The 16,744-nt window shown below is 50.9% G+C and overlaps 1 protein-coding gene across 1 annotated transcript in view; it reads left to right on the top strand.

Moving 5' to 3' along the window:
- Positions 1–434: 434 nt before the first annotated feature.
- MYO7B (myosin VIIB) overlaps positions 435–16,744 on the top strand; it is a 70,232-nt gene continuing 53,922 nt past the window's right edge. Inside the window, exons 1-5 of the mRNA XM_012649915.1 lie at positions 435–452; positions 9,578–9,691; positions 10,598–10,750; positions 12,018–12,202; positions 14,119–14,240. Of these exons, the coding sequence (XP_012505369.1) occupies positions 435–452; positions 9,578–9,691; positions 10,598–10,750; positions 12,018–12,202; positions 14,119–14,240 (592 nt within the window). The remainder of the gene's footprint in view (positions 453–9,577; positions 9,692–10,597; positions 10,751–12,017; positions 12,203–14,118; positions 14,241–16,744) is intronic.

Raw genomic sequence — 16,744 nt, 5'->3', positions numbered from 1 at the left:
TATGAAGGAGGGGAACAGCCTCGTCCTGTGCTGCTGTGAGGTTTAGGTAGAGTATCTGATGTGTCTGTAGCTCTGTGGCTGCTTACCTGAGCATTTCTCAGTATGCACGATGAGGACTGCCTTTCACAGATGTCTGACCAAATAAAATTTGGGCTTCTGGGGGACAGTGACCCACTTCACACCCTGTGTCGAGCCCAGGGCTGATGCCAGATGGACCTTCGTTGAAGGTGAGATAAGACGAGGAAGCTGAGAAAGCACATTAGTGCATGTGGGATGGGACTGTGACCCACTCATCCATTTCGATTCGGAGCCATTCTTGAGCCAGGTCCCGTGCAGGCACCCAGGGACACGTGGGGCTCTGGGTCAGGGGAGCGTGAGCAGCTGATGTTCTGCTTTCTCTCTACAGACGGGCTGTGTGGAGCTGCTGACCCAGGATGTCGGCGTTCCAGCTGGTAAGAACTGCGCGTGTCTGATCTGGGGGTGTTCGTGGAAGTCATTCAAGGCTGAGCTGCCTCACTCCTGAGGAAAGAACAAAGCCAATGAGACCCTGGAGGAAAATAGCAGAGCCAAGGGAGTTTGAGGAACCAGGTAGATTTTACCACCTAAAGAAAAAATTGGCCAAGCTCTGGGCCTCTGCAGGGCGGCCATACCCACATGCATAGTTATCCTTGGCTTATGTTCAGGGCTTAGAATGTCTTGATCAAGGGATTTCTTGCTTGTCGTCTCATTGCATTAGTGGCAGGGAGCTCCCCGAGAGAAAACAGGTAACCCCGGCACCTGTGGGACAGAGTGGGACCAAACCCTGGCCGAATCACCACCTTGGGCTCTGTGTTGTGTTCCCTTCACTCAACAAATGCCCCTGTGTCCCGGTGGCCAAGAGGTGGATGTCTGCAGGAAGGAAGCAGGGGAGTTTGGCATTTCCTGTTGAATCCAGACACTGAGAACCTGCCCTGTCCTGGGAGGCAGGGACAGGAGGCTGGGGGAGCCCAGAGGAGAGCTCCCAAGCCAATCCGCGCATCCTCCCTGCCCACCAGGTTAGCTCCCCGCCCCCTCCATGCCCCACAAAGCGCGGGAGAGCCCGACACGGCTGCACAGTCCTCTTTGATAAGAAAACACCCAAATCTTCTCTCCCCAAGCTCAAAGCCGCATGGTGGTCGTTGCCCCTGGCTGCTGGGTCCACGCGGCTGAGAGGGACACCTCCACCAAGCAAGGGCTGCCTGGCTCCTGGGACGGGGACCTGGCATCAGCTGACTCGGAGAACGGGCAGCCAGGGTTGGTTTGGGGTTGGTTTTGTCTCGGTTAGAGAATAGAGCCGAGGCTGAAGAAAGGGCACGTGTGGTCTAAACGTTCACATCCTGAGAGCTTTTGTAACTAAACCACAAACAGGAGAGCTTAGCACCGCTGTGGAGAACACCAAGCCAGACTTCTTTCACAGAGGAATATGCCCATGGGACACATTAGCTCGTACCTCTTGGGGCCGTATGACTCACAGTGACAGCTGTGGACCTGCTGCATTGTCTAGGATTTCGAGTTCTTTGAGCGGAGGGTGGTGATCTGATTCATCCACGAATCCTTCAGAGAGTCCAAGTGGTTGTTGAATAAAGGGCAGAGCCAGACCGAGCTGGTACTGCTGGCCCGGCCGCCTGCCGGCTCTGTGCCAGGCGCTCTCCTGTCCTGCCGCGTGTTACAGCCCTGCTCACGACAGCCCTGCCAAGCCGTCCCTTTCAACACACAAGAAAATCACAGCTCAGAGCGGTTAAGTGACTTTCCCGAGGCCACATAACTCACAGAATATAGAGTAGAGATTGGAACCTCAGTCTGTCCGACTTCGGGGGGGCTTTCTGTGGATCTGCTTGGGCCGCTGTAACCAAGTACCCCACACTGGGCAGCTGACAACAGGCACTGGTGTTCTCACGGTTCTGGAGGCTGGAAGGCCAAGAGCCAGATGTGAGAGAGGTGGGGCAAGGGAGAGCACTGTCTTCCTTCTCTTATAGAAACACCCGTCCTATTGGATTAAAGCCACACCCTTATGACATCACTTTAATGACCTCCTGAAGGCCCTATCTCCAAACACAGCCACATTGGGGGTTAGAGCTTCAATGTAGGGATTGTGCAGTCACAGTTCAGTAGACAATGGGCTTTAAATTTTACTCTGATGTCTAATTTTAAGAAAATTCGAACATGTTGAATACATCATAGAGAGAATATTTTTTAAGTGCAATTAGTGGTGGAACTGAGGCTAGTAGACTCTTCTAGTATAACGAAAATAGGACTCCAGTTGGAGGAATTCGATTTTCAAGCTTAAGAATCACATCCCCTGCCCCATCCTTGGGAGTGAGGGAGCATTTCTCCAGCAGTAGCTAAGTGTACCTTTATCTCTCTCATAGTATATAGTCATACATATATATGTGTGTGTGTGTTTTTAAATGTGGTAAAATATACATAACATAAAATGTACCATCTTCACCATTTTTTAGCATGCAGTTCAGTAGTGTTAAATACATTCACATTGTTAATGCAACTAATCTCCAAAACTCTTTTCATCTTGCAAAATCGAAACTCTGTACTCATTGAACAACTCTCCATTCCCTTCTTCCCCAGTCCCTGGCAGCCGCCATTCCACTTTCTGTCTGTGAATTTGACTACTGTAGATATCTGGAATCATACAGTATTTGCCCTTTTGTTCTTTTGTGATTGGCTTATTCCACTTAGTATAATGTCCTCAAAGCTCATCCTTGTTGTAGCATATGACAGGATTTCCTTCCTTTTTAAAGTGAGTAATATTCCACTGTATGTGTATACCACATTTTGCTTATCCTTTCTGCCATCGATAGGTATTTGTGTTGCTTCCACCTCTTGGCTATTGTGAATAGCGCTTCTATGAACATGGCTGTGCCGCTATCTCTTTGAGATCCTGCTTTCAATTCTTTCAGAAGTAAAACTGATCGATCATATGGTAATTCTATTTTTGATTTTTTAGTTACTACCATACTCTTTTTCATAGTGGCTGCACTATCTTACATTCCCACAAGGGTTCCTATTTCTCTGCATCCTCACCAACACTTGTTATTTTGTGTTTCTTTGATAGTTGCCATCCTAATAGATAGGAAGTGGTATGCCACTGTGGTTTTCATTTGTATTTCCCTAATGATTAATGATGCTGAGCATCTTTCTTATGCGCTTGTCCATTTGTATATATTCTTTGGGAAAATATCTGTTCAAGTCTTTTGCCCATTTTTAAATTGGCTGTTGTTGTTGAGTTGCAGGAGTTCTTTACATATTGTAGATATTAACCTCTTGTCAGATATATGATTTACAAATACTTTCTCCCATTCCATAGGTTGCCATTTCACTCTGTTGATTGTGTCCTTTGATGCACAGTTTTTAAATTTTAATGTAGCCCAATTTATCTATTTTTATTTTGTTGCTTTTGATGTCATATCCAAGAAATCACTGCCAAATCCAATGTCATAAAGATTTTCCCCTACGTTTTTTGTAGGAGTTTTATAGTTTTGGCTTTTACATTGAGATCGTTGATTCGTTTTGAGTTAATTTTTGTATAGGTAAGGTAAGTATCCAACTGCCCTCTTTTGCATGTGGACATCCAGTGTCCCCAGCACCGTTTGTTGAAGAGACTGTTGTTTCCGCATTGAAAGGTCTTGCACTCTTGTTGAAAATCATTTGACCACATGTTCAAGAATGTATTTCTGGCCAGGTGCAGTGGCTCGTGTCTGTAATCCCTGCTGCTCAGGAGGCCAAGATGGGAGGATTGCTTGAGGCCAGGAGTTCCAGACCAGCCAGGGCAATATTGTGAGACCCCCCACATTGGGACTAGCGGGATCCTGTGGTAACATCAAGTTCATGCTGGAATCATTCATGTTGATAAAAGGGTCTGGCTGGGGATTCTCCGGGGCTGTTCTGTTCGCCAGGGTCTCTGAAAGCTGAAGTGGAAGGCCTGTCACGAATCCCCCGGGAGTGCCCATTTTCAAGCCTGCTTGGTGTGTCTCTTGCTGCAAATGTACTGTCCTTAGTGTCATGCTCCTTTCTCAACTCGTGAGGCTGGCTCGCTGGCTGGGGGAGATGCCGCCTCAGCTTGCCGTGTGACCTTGGCCAGGCCCCTTCCATTCTCTGGACCTCAGTTTTATCAGCTGTCAGTTGGACACGGGGCCGTCTGAGACATCTCAAGACATCAGCACTACCTTTCAGAACTGGGCGACCCTGCCTTGACTGGTCCTTACCATGGGGAAGGGGAGGCACAGCCACAGCTACTGAGGGACACAGGTCACAGGTGAAGCAGCCACCAGATGCCCCGGTCAGCTGACATGACTCCTCCAGTCTCTCTGGCCTTCAAGACTTCCTCCCCTCCCACTTCCACCTCTTGGAGCCACACCCACCTTGCTTCAAATCATAACACTACCACTCAAATCTTGGTGGTACAATAGGAATAATAGTACTGTTGTGAAGATCATACCAGGTCATTGGAAACCACATCTCATTCCAAACCTTGATAACAGCTTTAGGACTCCTGGGTGTTCTGAGTATGTACAAGGGGGGAAGAGTGGTCCCCAGAGGAAACAGTAGATGCCTAGACCCAGAGGTGAGCCAGACCATGGTGCACTGGGAAAGTGCTGGGAGCAGGTAGCCCCTGCCAGGCCAAATCTGCTGTCCCCGATGGTGGTGACGAGCTCAGGTGGCACTGAGCCCTGGGAATGTGTCTGGTCCACAGCGAGAAGTGCTCTCAGTTCAAAGCACACTCTGGATCTAAGGGCTAGTACAAAATAAGATTGTGTAATATCACATTAATAACTCTCATATCAATTGTAATGTTAATAAAATGCTAGTATTTTGGATGTATTGGATTAAATAACAACATTCATAAAACTAATTTCACCTGTTTCTCTTTACTTTTTAAATGTGGCTGCTAGAAAGTTTTAAATCATATGTGTAGCTCACGTTGCATTTCTGCTGGACAGCACTGGCCTTGACCGTGTCAGGGATTCCCAAACCGGGCGGTTTATGCAGCCTCCTTTCTCAGGGCCGAGGGGGTGGGATGAGTGGACTGGGCCTGGGTCACTTGCGCCATCCTTGGGTGGGAGCAGTGCTCCCCAAGGACCACAGCGACTTAGAGCCGGGGAGGGGTGAGTCCCCAAACAAAAACTGAAGACTTACAGAAGGAGAACAGACCCCTCATGGCCAAGGCATTTTTTCAACCAGTAGCTTTTCCCGATTTTGGCTTTGAGGCGTCCTCTCAGGCACATGCTGTGTGCACGTACACGCACGCACACAGGCTTACCGACACGCATGCGTGGTGAGTGACCTGAGGATGAACACGCCCATACACCTTTCTCTCGCCACGATCACCAGCCCCTCCCCTCCCCAGTGGCTGAGTGAAGAAACCCCGAGCGGTGCTGCCACACATCCTGACCACCCTGAGGCCTGGGTAGAACATGATCTTAGCCACTTTGATGAAACCTCATCTTCCTTCCAAATGAGAGCTGAGTATCAGCATACTCAGGTTGGCTGGGGACCCTTCAGTGGGCAAGACTGGGTGGAAATATTTTGAGATTCAACGTGCCTCTCTGTTAGATTGGCGCAGTCCCTGACTAATTAAACCATGAACATTTATTTGTAGAGCTTGATGGTAAATCAATCATTCCTCATCCTCAATCAATTTATTCCTTATCAGATGGGAGGTGGTCCGATGACCAGGCACTGGAGGGCCCTCAGCACCTGTGGCAGCTGTGCCATCTGTCCCTGCGATGGGCAGAGCTCCTGTGGCCAATGATGGACCTGCACTGGGGCTGGGACACTTCTGGAGGTGCCCCGATGACCCCACCACAGGCGCAGAGTGGCCTCAGAGGCCCATCTCTTCTGCTAGGGGAGAAGGACGTGGCAGGTGGGCGCATGGCAATGGGCACAGGGCGCTGCCGTTTTAGCCCGTAAGCCAGAGCCGCCCATCTCAGGGGGCGTCAGCGTGAAGGCACCGGAGGATCAGGTCTCCCTGATCCAGGAGTGGGCTGTTCTTTGGGTTTCTGTGTAGTAGCTCCAGTCTCAGGCTGGCGCTCCCGCCTCCTCTCCAGCAAGCTCTTCCCAGGCACAAGCAGCAGCCGGTCATCAGGGATTTCTTGTCACTAGCCAGCCCCTCTGCTTTCTGTAACTCATCCTCTCTCTCGAAACTCAACATCAACGTTGTCTTTCTTTGCAGCTGACAGCTGCTTTCTCTCCTCGCTCACCCTTCTCATGATTCAGCTGCTTCAGGCTGTGCACAGTCTTCGTCTGCAAGTAGAGTCATGATAAGGCTTTTTCTGCTGCGTGGCTGCTCGACTATTTCCTAGTAGGGCTTTGGCCGAATTGACTGAACCGAAGTCATGCCCCAGTTCTTTACTTTATTCTTCTAGCACCGTGGGGCTGACACCTCATCACTCGGTCTGGATGGGAAATGGTCTCTTTTTATCAGCCCTGGTTAATGTCGATGACAGATGCTCATCATCTGTCTTCGACTTTTAATCTTCTCGCTTTGGTGACTGGCCAGCTGGTTCAGCTGCGCGATGCAATTATTCACTTGTTGGCAATTTCTTTCTTGTAAGAAAGTGTCTCCTAGGTTTCTTAGGGTTCTGATGGGATTTAATTAGTTCACTAAATACCATTTGTTGTTCATGCTCGCCTTCTGCAGCCTGTACGACTATTTCTTGTTCTTCTTTTTGAATCTAGCTTTTATTTTTATAAAGTTATAAGTGCACACAGTTTAAAGAGTCAGTATTTCTCTTTTTGAGATTGGCTTATTTTGCCTAGCATTATGTCCTCAAAATGCACCCACGCTGTAGCATAGGACAGGGGTTCCTTCTTTTTTAAGGCTGTATAATATTCCATTGTATGTATATCCTACATTTTCTGAATCCATTTATCTGTTGATGGACATTTGTGTTGCTCCCACTTCTTGGATGTTGTGAATGGTTGCTGCAATGAGCATGGATGTGCAAATGGTTCTTCAAGACCCTGCTTCGAACTCTTTTGGATACATATACACCCAGAGTGGGATTGCTGGATCATAGGGTAATTCTGTTTTTGACTTTTTGAGGAAACGCCATACTGTTTTCCATTATGGCTATACCACTTTACTTTCCCACCGACACTGATGACAGTTCCAATTTCTCCACATCCTCGACAACTCCTGTTTTTTCTATTCTTTTGATAGTGGCCATCCCAATGGGCGGATTGCTCTTTTCCTGAGATCTTTGTAGAAGTTGCTGGCCCTCTTACAGGATTTGAATTTGCCCTGAATTTTCTCTTTATAAACTAACTAAATTTTCTCTTTTTTGTCTACCTACCCCTTGAAAATTATTTCTTTATTTTTAAAGTCCAGTAATTTTTACTAGCATATGTCCTGGAGTTGATTTTTATTGGTTATTATTTCCTGGTACCTGGTGCATTTTCAATCTGTAGATTCACACTTTTTTTTTTTTTTTTTGAGACAGAGTCTCACTGTGTTGCCCGGGTTAGAGTGCCATGGCATTAGCCTAGCTCACAGCAACCTCAAACTCCTGGGCTCAGGTGATCCTCCTGCCTCAGCCTCCTGAGTAGCTGGGACTACAGGCACGCACCACCATGCCCGGCTAATTTTTTCTATATATTTTTAGTTGTCCAATTAATTTCTTTCTAATTTTAGTAGAGACGGGGTCTCGCTCTTGCTCAGGCTGGTTTCGAACTCCTGAGCTCAAACAATCCGCCCGCCTCGGCCTCCCAGAGAGCTAGGATTACAGGTGTGAGCCACTGCGCCCGGCCAGATTCACATTTCTTTAATTTCCAGAAAGTTGTCTTGAATTATCTTCTTTTTTCTTTTTTTTTTGAGACAGAGTATCACTCTGTTGCCTCTGCTAAAGTGCAGTGGTGTCATCACAGCTCACTGCAGCCTCCAATTCCTGGGCTCAAGTGATTCTCCTGCCTCAGCCTCCCAAGTCGCTGGAACTACAGGTGTGTGGCATTATACCCAGCTAATTTTTCTATTTTTTGAGAAATGGGGTCTCGCTCTTGGCTCAGGCTCATGTCCAACACCTGGCCTCAAATGATCCTCCTCCCTCAGCCTCCTGGAGTGCTAAGATTACAGTGAGCCACCGCACCTGGCCTTGAATTTTATCTTTAAATAATCTTTCTGCTCTTTTTTATCCCCCTAGTTTTCTTCTTTGAACACTCTATTTGTATTTTTCCCTGTCTTCTATATCCATCCTTTCCTTTCTAATCCTAATTTTTTAAATTTCTGTGACTTTGCTCACTTTTCTCCTTCCTATCTTTTATGATTCTTCCCGTGTTGTTTAAGCAGTGCATGTTCTCCTGCTCTTGTTTCCCATTTTGCCTTCATTCCGGCTGTGTTTGTTTCTTTTCCTCCATTTCTTCCCTGAGCTCTGCTGACTCACGCCCCATCCTTCTCAGTTGTCTCTCCGCCTAGTTCCTGAGCTCTGTGGCCTCTGGCCTGTGCTTCAGTAAGGTTTTGTAGACGATGGTGGAATACTTGGTCACAACTTTCCACTGCTCTGTGGCAGTTCTTTTTCTTCCGGTGAGTGTCGTTTGGATTCCCTCCTTTTGGATTTCAGTACCTCTGTCTGTAGTCCTGTGCTGGTTCCTTTTGGATCACTTTTCTTTGAATGGAATGAGATTTCTCGGATTAGAAGGAGGTTCATGTGGGATCAACACCGTGTTGCTGGTTAGTAGAAACTTTGTATGTGGGTTTTTGGCCTTACTACTCCCAGCCAATGGATTTGGGACTGGAGGGCTTTTCACAGGGCAAGATTTCTCTTTTCCCACCTCACAGAGAGACTGCTTCCTGCAAATATGGCAGGCCTGCCAACGTGGTGTATTTCTTAGAACTAAGCCAGGCTGGGGGAGTTGCACTGCCGCCTGGTGCCTTTGTTCTGGCTGTTGCAGCAAGCCGTCAGGATGTGCCCCCACCTTAGGGAAATAAACTTTGCTGGAACTTTCTGGAATCCACAGCTGGGACCACCTTTTCAGGTTCCTCCTGCATCTCCTGGCAGCCTTCCTGCTACTGTATGGCTCGGGGGTGCAGCCTTTTCCCAGTTTCACAGATGATGTGTTTGTTTCTGTTTCTCATCCTCCTAGTTGCTTGTGGGTAATTTCTGAGATGATGCAAGTGGAAAGTTCAATTCTTGCTTACATCCTCAAATTTGAGAAGCACGCTGCTCTCGAAATCACTCAGCCATGCTGCCTTTGTAAATAGTGGCCGTGTTTCTTTTTCTTCATGAGAGGTCCTGTGGCAAAGCCTGAGCTCCTGCTCTCGGTCAATTTACTGTCCCAGAAAAGACGGAGACGTGGAGAGAAGCTGTACAGGCCACATCTGGTACCTGCCCAGTGAGAAGTGCCAGTGACACCTGTTCACAGGAAACCTGGGCTGGGAGAGAGAGAGAGAAAGAGGAAGGGTGGGGGGAGAGAGAAGAGGGAGGGAGAGAGAGAGACGAGCTCCAGCCCCCTTGGGAGCTCTGGGCTGGCAGGGACAGCCCCGAGTGGCAAGTCTCCAGTAGGAAGGGGAAGGGGGGGATCAGACCATTGTCCTCTCTCTGTCCTCCAGGGTGACCACGTGTGGCTAGACCCTCCCTCTGCAAACAAGACTGGTGTGGCCATCGGAGGCATTATCAAGGAAACGAAGCCGGGCAAGGTCTTGGTTGAGGACGATGAGGGCAAGGTCAGTGTTGCGGGGCCCCCTCCAGGGCCTGGCGCCCTCCCCTCTCTGGCTCTGCTCCCTGGCGGCAGGTGCTCCAAGGCCGAGGGGTGTGCAGGACAGACCACAGGAGTCCTGTTGTGGTGAAGACTATGTTGTGTGTAGGAAACCAGGAGAATTAGGGAACAGGGCTGGGGAGGGAGAGAACTGGTCTGCAAAGTGAGGGGGGCAGGCGGGAAAGGTGGGTGAGGAAGGTGTGTGGAGGGAGAGGAAGGGGCAAAACCCCATAAGTGAGAGGCTGGCGTCTCAGGGTGGCCCAGAGTGACCAGCTCATCCACTGGCGGGGGCACGAGGCTCGCAGGGGAGCGTCCAGCTGGTCACTTAACTCCTCCTCAGGCCATCCTCACTGCTCAGCTAGGTGCTGCAGAGTGAGGCAGCTGCAGGCTTGACTTCCAAGGGGCAGGTTCTAGACTGTGGCCTGTGAGCCCCAGATTATGGAAGCCAGCAGAATAATAACAATAATATCTTCTATTTGCATAATACATTTTTTAAAAATGCTCTTATTTGCACACTTTTATTATAATACAACAATCTACGCGGTCCCCCGATGCTGCCTGACTCCAAATCTTCCAGCTCCAAGCTCCTCCACCCCTGGTCTGAAATTCAGCCCTAGCCACAGCTACACACTGACCCTGGTCCATGGACATGTGCTGGCCCTACCCATAGATGGACCTCATCCTGTCACAGGTGTCCCTTGACCCTTGTCACAGACTGACCTTGGCCAAAGACTGGCCACCAGCCCCAGGTCAGCTGGCTGATCCATGGCCCTGAGTGCTGCCTCACTGCTGAGGACTCAGAGGGGAGGGCGTGGCAGGCTGGCCTACGTGGACAGTGGCTGCCTCTCAGGAGAATCTGTGCTCATCATTCTAGGAACACTGGATCCAAGCAGAGGACCTTGGTGCCCTCAGCCCCATGCACCCCAACTCAGCCCAGGGCGTGGATGACATGATCTGCCTGGGGGACCTGAACGAGGCGGGCATGGTGCACAACCTCCTGATCCGCTACCGGCAGCACAAGATCTACGTGAGTCCACTTGTGTCCACAGGGGAACCCCTACAGAAGCCGACCTCCTGGAGCCAGGCACCACTCCCCGCCGCTCACTGTGGGAGGGGGGCGAGGAGGCTAGCCTTCCTCTGCTCCCCAACCTGAAAGAAGCAGGGTGATCACACCCTGGAGGGTAGAGTGACAGCGCAGCAGGTGCTCAATAAGTGCTGCCCTTCCCTCCGTCTGTGGCTGAGTGGATGCCTTCCTAGTCCTGGGACGGCAGGATCCAGGGTCCCGACCAGACGAGGAGGGCCCTGTGGGTAGGGGTGGGCCCTTCCCCCAAACCCTGGCAGCAGATGGAGGTTCACTCGGCCCTAAGCTGTCATCCTGGTTCCAGCGTAGATATTCCCAGGAGAGGCGTTATCCCAAATTGACACCAGCTCCACCCATGCTCCGTGCTCTGCCCAAGTGGGTGCAGCCTGGGGATGTCACCGCCTGCCTGGGCCTCTCTCTCTGGTCTGGAGGGGTGGCTAGTTTGGCTCTGACCAGCCCTTCTGGGCTGCTCTGAGGAGTTGGGGAGTGCTCTGGGGACCCTGAAGAGAGGGGAGGCCTGGAGAGGGGAAGGCAGAGGCCCCTGAGACAGGGGTTAGGGTACCCTGTGTCATCTGGCTTAATGTGGGCAGAGCTCCTGGGTCTGAGAGCAGCGGTAAGTTACACAGATGGCAGCTGTCCTTTCCGAAGCGTTTGTGCCTCCATTCTTCATTTGGTCGTCATAGCCTGGAAGCCAGAGGGATAGCCTCTCCTTTCCTAAAATGAAAAACCAAGACGTGGATAGTTGTGTGGCTTGTTGCTGAGGCTCTCCCTGTCCCACTGCCAGAGGGGCCGCTGGACCTCGTGGGGGCTCCAGAGGAGCAGCTGATCCTGGGCTGGGGTCCCAGGAGCAGGGCTTGTCCCCAGGGGCCCAGAGCACACAGGACCTGCGGCTGGGATCAGTGAGGGCTGCAGTGGTTCATGGAGGTCCAGCCCATTTTTATCCAGCCCCTTCTAAGTACCAAGCAGGGTGCTCAGCATTTAACATCTAACCTTCCTGGGAACGTGTCCCCTGGGAGCCCACATTCCTGGTGGACACCCCGTCTTCCCAGAGGAAAGATCTTAGCAGCCAAGCGCCTTTTCTCCCTGGCCCAGAATCAGGCCCCCTTCCCCACCAGAGTGGGCAGGTCCCAGTAGCCCTCAGGCATTGCAGCCAAGGCCAGGCTGGGCAGCTCTGCTCGGGGCAGAGGCGCTGATCAGCTTCTCCCTTCCCCAGACGTACACAGGCTCCATCCTGGTGGCTGTGAACCCATTCCAGGTGCTGCCCCTCTACACCCTGGAGCAGGTGCAGCTCTACTACAACCACCACGTGGGCGAGCTGCCCCCGCACATCTTCGCCATCGCCAACAACTGCTACTTCGACATGCGGAGGAACAAGAGGGACCAGAGCTGCGTCATCAGGTGCAGGCATCTCCCGAAGGAGGGAGCCTTCCCTCTCCCTAAACTGCTCCCAGCCAGCACGCCCGCAGGGCCAGCGTGTCATAGGAGCTCTCCTCATTCAAGGGCAAACACCCTTCCCCCGCCCACCTCCAGAGCTTCCTCCTCTCTGAACCTGGTCTTTCACGGTATTGCCGGCCCAGAGCACCCCGCCTGTGATAAATGTCTGCTGGGTCAAGGAAGGAAGGATGGCATGGGCTCCATCAGGAATGGGCCCCAGGCTAGGTGCTTGGGTGGCAAGGGCCAAACAGATGAGGTCTCACTCAAAAACATGTCTCACGGCAGGCCTCAGGGGAGGACAAGCAGCAGTGGCTCCGGGGGGCAGCTCTGAGGTCGCCGAGGGACCAGAGGGACTTGTCCCGTGCGGTCTGAGTCTTGACTCTGCTTCAGAGACTCTGCCTGGCTTGGCCTCTCTCCTCCTGTGCCTCCAGCCCTCCTGGTGTCAGGGAGGCAGCCTGAGAGGGAGAGGGAGGGTCCTGGGAATTTGGCTCCAGGACACCTGCTCGCTGCTCTAGCAGAGTCTCTCATTCATTCAGTCCTTCCAGGTTGTACCATGCCCCAGATGTGTGCCCCTCACTGTCCTAAAACAGGGAGGCAGCAGCAAATGAAAGGGACCCAAATCCCTGCCTGATGGAGCTTACATTCTAGAAGGGGAGGTAGACAGGGAATAAATAATCACATTATCATGCAGGGACTAAGAGCTTTAAAGAAACACATGGGAAGAGGAGGGGCAGACCAGGCACAGCCTCTCTGAGGAGGGACGTCGAACGGAGAGCAGACTCCTATAGCACAGGCAATCGCATTTCGTGTCCTCAGCAACCCTCTGAAGGAGATGTTCTTATTCTGGTGTTACTGCTGGGGAAACCTACAATCAGAGAGGCTGAGATTGTTTTCCAGTGGCATACAGCGCTCAAGTGGGGAGTTCGAACTCAGAGCTCTGGAGAAGACAGAGAGGTGCCCCAGGAGAGAGCTGAAGCGCCCAATCTGCCCCCTAAGACAGGGGGGACCCACCTTGCTGCAACGGAGCTCTCAGGGCTGCTCCCACCTGGGTGCTGCCAGGAGAGGAAAGAGCTCCCTGATCTTTGGCCCATGGCAGTGAACAGAACGTCACTTGTGTCACCCTGGGTTCTCCTCCTGCCCTGGCTTCCCGCAGGGCTGTGAGCAAGTCCCCTTAAGCTCCTGTCTCTACACTGGTGGGTCATTTGATGAGCTTGTGTTTGTAAAAATGCCTGGCCCTCGATGGGAGTCTGCAGCCATCAGCGGAGGTTTGTTGATCTGGCTCGGCTATGCCAGCACAGCGATGGTGGACATTTTGATCATAAGTTTTTCAAAAGGTAATATTTTCAGAGGAAACAATATCTGCCCAGGATTTGCTTCAAAACAGTGCAGGAAGGGAAACAAAATTGGCCAGGAGTTGAAGCTGGGCGATGGGACAGCGGGAGTTCATCATGCAAACTGTAGAGTGTAGGGATCCTCCCCATGAGCTTGCAAAAATGCAGAACCTGATTCAACAGAGCCTAACGGGGCCTGGACGTCTGCATCTGAGTCTGCTGCCCGCCTGTGGGCCGTGCTCTCATTAGCGAGGCATCGAGTCGGCTCGTTCATTCGTCTGTGTTTACTGGGCAGTGTGCCGTGACCCTGGAATGTGCCAAGGAGCTTGCGGCCGAGCAGGGAAGAAAAGACAAACACCTACTAACTTATAGGACATAAGCGACTGCAGACCCACAGGGGACTTCGGGGCAAATGCAGTGGGATTTGTGCATGGGGAGAGGGCATCCGTCTCAGACTGGCCCAGAAAAGCCCAAGGTGGGTTTGAGGAGAGTTGAGAGTGAAAAAAACACTTGCCTGTAGACTCATGTCCCTGCACTCCCTCTTTGCAGCGGTGAGTCTGGGGCTGGCAAGACAGAGACCACCAAGCTCGTCCTGCAGTTCCTGGCCACCGTCAGCGGCCAGCATTCGTGGATCGAACAGCAGGTCCTGGAGGCCAACCCCATCCTGGAGGGTAAGCGTCACCCTGGGGACCCACCCTCCCCTGCAGCCTGTGGACTGGAGCCCTCCTGCCAGGAGGGGCCAGGGGAGAGACAGGATAGGCCATAAAGCTTTAGCAACTCCTCTGGGTCCCCGGGACACAAAAGACGAGGGTGGGGAGTGCTCCCAGGCGGCATCGAAGGGAAAGACTGACGAATTTGTAAGCTGTCACGGTGTGTTTTCCACAGGATTGTAAGAAGTATTCCTTTTAAATTTGGGAAATGCTGCATGAGTCTGTGCAGGTCCCCTGGGAAGCAGTTGCTGGGCCAGAGTCAGGGCTGCAGGAGGTTTATGAAGGGTGACCCCTGCGGAAGAGAACGTGGAGGGAAGCAGGAACGGGCGGGCAGGCCTCAGACTGGGATGCTGCCGGGACGCTCGGGAAAGGAAGGAGGAGAGGAAGCAGACACGCCTGGGGAGAGGGTCTAGCTGCCCTGCGGATCTGACCAGGTCTTGGCCAACCTGCCCCAGAGGAGTCCTGCGTTATCCCCCAGGGACCCCAGGGGCAGCCCCTGGTGGGGGTGGCCCAGAGCCTGTGACCTCAGCTCCAAGCCTGTCAGCCACTGGACAGCACAGCCTCTCTTGTTACTTTAGGATGGAGGTATGCTTTGCATACAGTAAAAACTCTCCTTTTTTGATGTACGGTTTTATGAGTTTTAACAAACTCATGCGGTCCTATAACCCCCATCATATCCATGAAATAGAATGTCCCCATCACCCCAAAACCTGCTCTCACGTCCCTTTGCAGTCAAACCGTCTTCCCAACCCCAGCCCCTGGCAACCACTGATTCGTCTTTTCCCTGCTGAAGTTCTGACCTTGTCAGAATGTCGTGTGAATGAAGCCGTTCGGTCGGTAGCCCTTTGCGTCTGCCACTCTCATTAGCGCGACACGTTTCCACGTTGCCTGTGCCGACAGCTCACTCCCGTCAACACCGAGCAGGGTCCGTTTCACGAGGTGCTGCAGTTGTCTGTTCACCAACTGACGTGCATCTGGGCTGTTCATAGTTTTTAGCAATTATGAATAAAGCCTCTATAAACATTCACCCACAGGCTTCTGTGTAAACACGCGTTTTTCTCTCAGATAAATATGCATTTGTAAGTTGGCCCTTCAAGTGTGTGGGAAACTGACTAAGTGGCGGTGCTTTTCTGAGGACTGCGCCATTCTGCTTTCCCGCCGGCAGAGCAGGACAGTTCCAGTTGCTCTGCGTCCTCACTGGCACTTGGCACAGCCAAGGAGATCGTGCGCGCTCTGACACCTGTGGGCGCCGTCCTGCTGTTTCCTGCTGGCTGGTGGCGTGGAGTGGCCTTGCAGGTCCCGTTTCCTCTCTGTGTGTCTTCTCTGGTGAAGTGGGCGCAGTGTCTGTTCAAATCCTTTGCCAATTTTTTAACTGGTTTATTTCCTTATTAATGAGTCTAAGGATTCTCTATTCTGGATACAAGGCCTGTGTAAGACGTGTGTTTTGCAAATGCCGTGTCCCGGTCTGAGGCTTGTTTCTTCATTCTCTTAACAGCGTCCTTGGCAGGGCAGAAGTTTTACATTTTGGTGAAGTTCAATTTATCATTTTTTCCTTTTCTGGATCATGCTCTTTGTGTTCTATCTGAGAAATCTTTGCCTAACCTGAAGATTTTCTCCTATGTTTCTTCTAGATACTTTGTAGTTTTTAATTCTTACATTTAGGTTTATGATCCAATTTTTTATAGGGTGCAAGGTACGGGGAGACTCTCTCCCTCACTCTACGTCTCTCTCTCCTGTTTTATATGTGGATATCCCATTGTTCCAGCCCTATTTGTCAAAAAGACTATTTTTTCTTCCATTGACTTGCCTTTGCTCCTTTGTCTAAAATCAACTAACCGTACATGGGTGGGGCTATTCCCAGATCCTCCATGCTGTGCTGTTTGTCTGTCTGTCCTTTCGCCGACACTGCACTGTCTTGATTTCTGTAGTTTGTAGGAAGTTTTACAATCGGATAGCACGTGACCTCCTATTTTGTTCTTCTTTTCAAACTTGGCTATTCTAGGTCCTTTGCCTTTCCATATACAGTATATTTTAAAATCAGCTTGTCGATTACTGCAAAATAATTGCCCACATCCAGTTCTTTCTTAAAGAGGCAGCTGACCAGTCATTCTCGAGATGGCCACATTGGGTTCAACAAGTTGAAAACCTGTGGCTCTTCCCAGAGGCTCTGTGGCACACTGGGGTTCCTTGGGAGGGAGACGGAGTGCGGTGCTCCCTAAGCCGATGTCCCCGAGGAACTCTGTTCCTTTGTGTCATGAGACTAATGCAGGATGTGGTATTTCCAAACTGCATCCCAACCGTTAATGGGTCATTAAGTCAGTCTCTTCTAGAGCAAATGAAGTATCATAGAATAGAAAATACTCCAACCAAAATAAAAATAAAATGAAAAAATAAATCTATGTTCAAAAGCAAGTGGTGAAAGAAAAGAAAATAAAAATAAAATGAAAATACTCTAACCCACTGCT

This window comes from Propithecus coquereli, unplaced genomic scaffold, assembly GCF_000956105.1.
Source record: "Propithecus coquereli isolate 6110/MARCELLA unplaced genomic scaffold, Pcoq_1.0 Scaffold307, whole genome shotgun sequence".
In the NCBI taxonomy this organism is placed as follows: domain Eukaryota; kingdom Metazoa; phylum Chordata; class Mammalia; order Primates; family Indriidae; genus Propithecus; species Propithecus coquereli.
The sequence above is the reverse complement of the archived record's forward strand: the minus strand, read 5'-3'. Positions and strand labels throughout refer to the sequence as shown.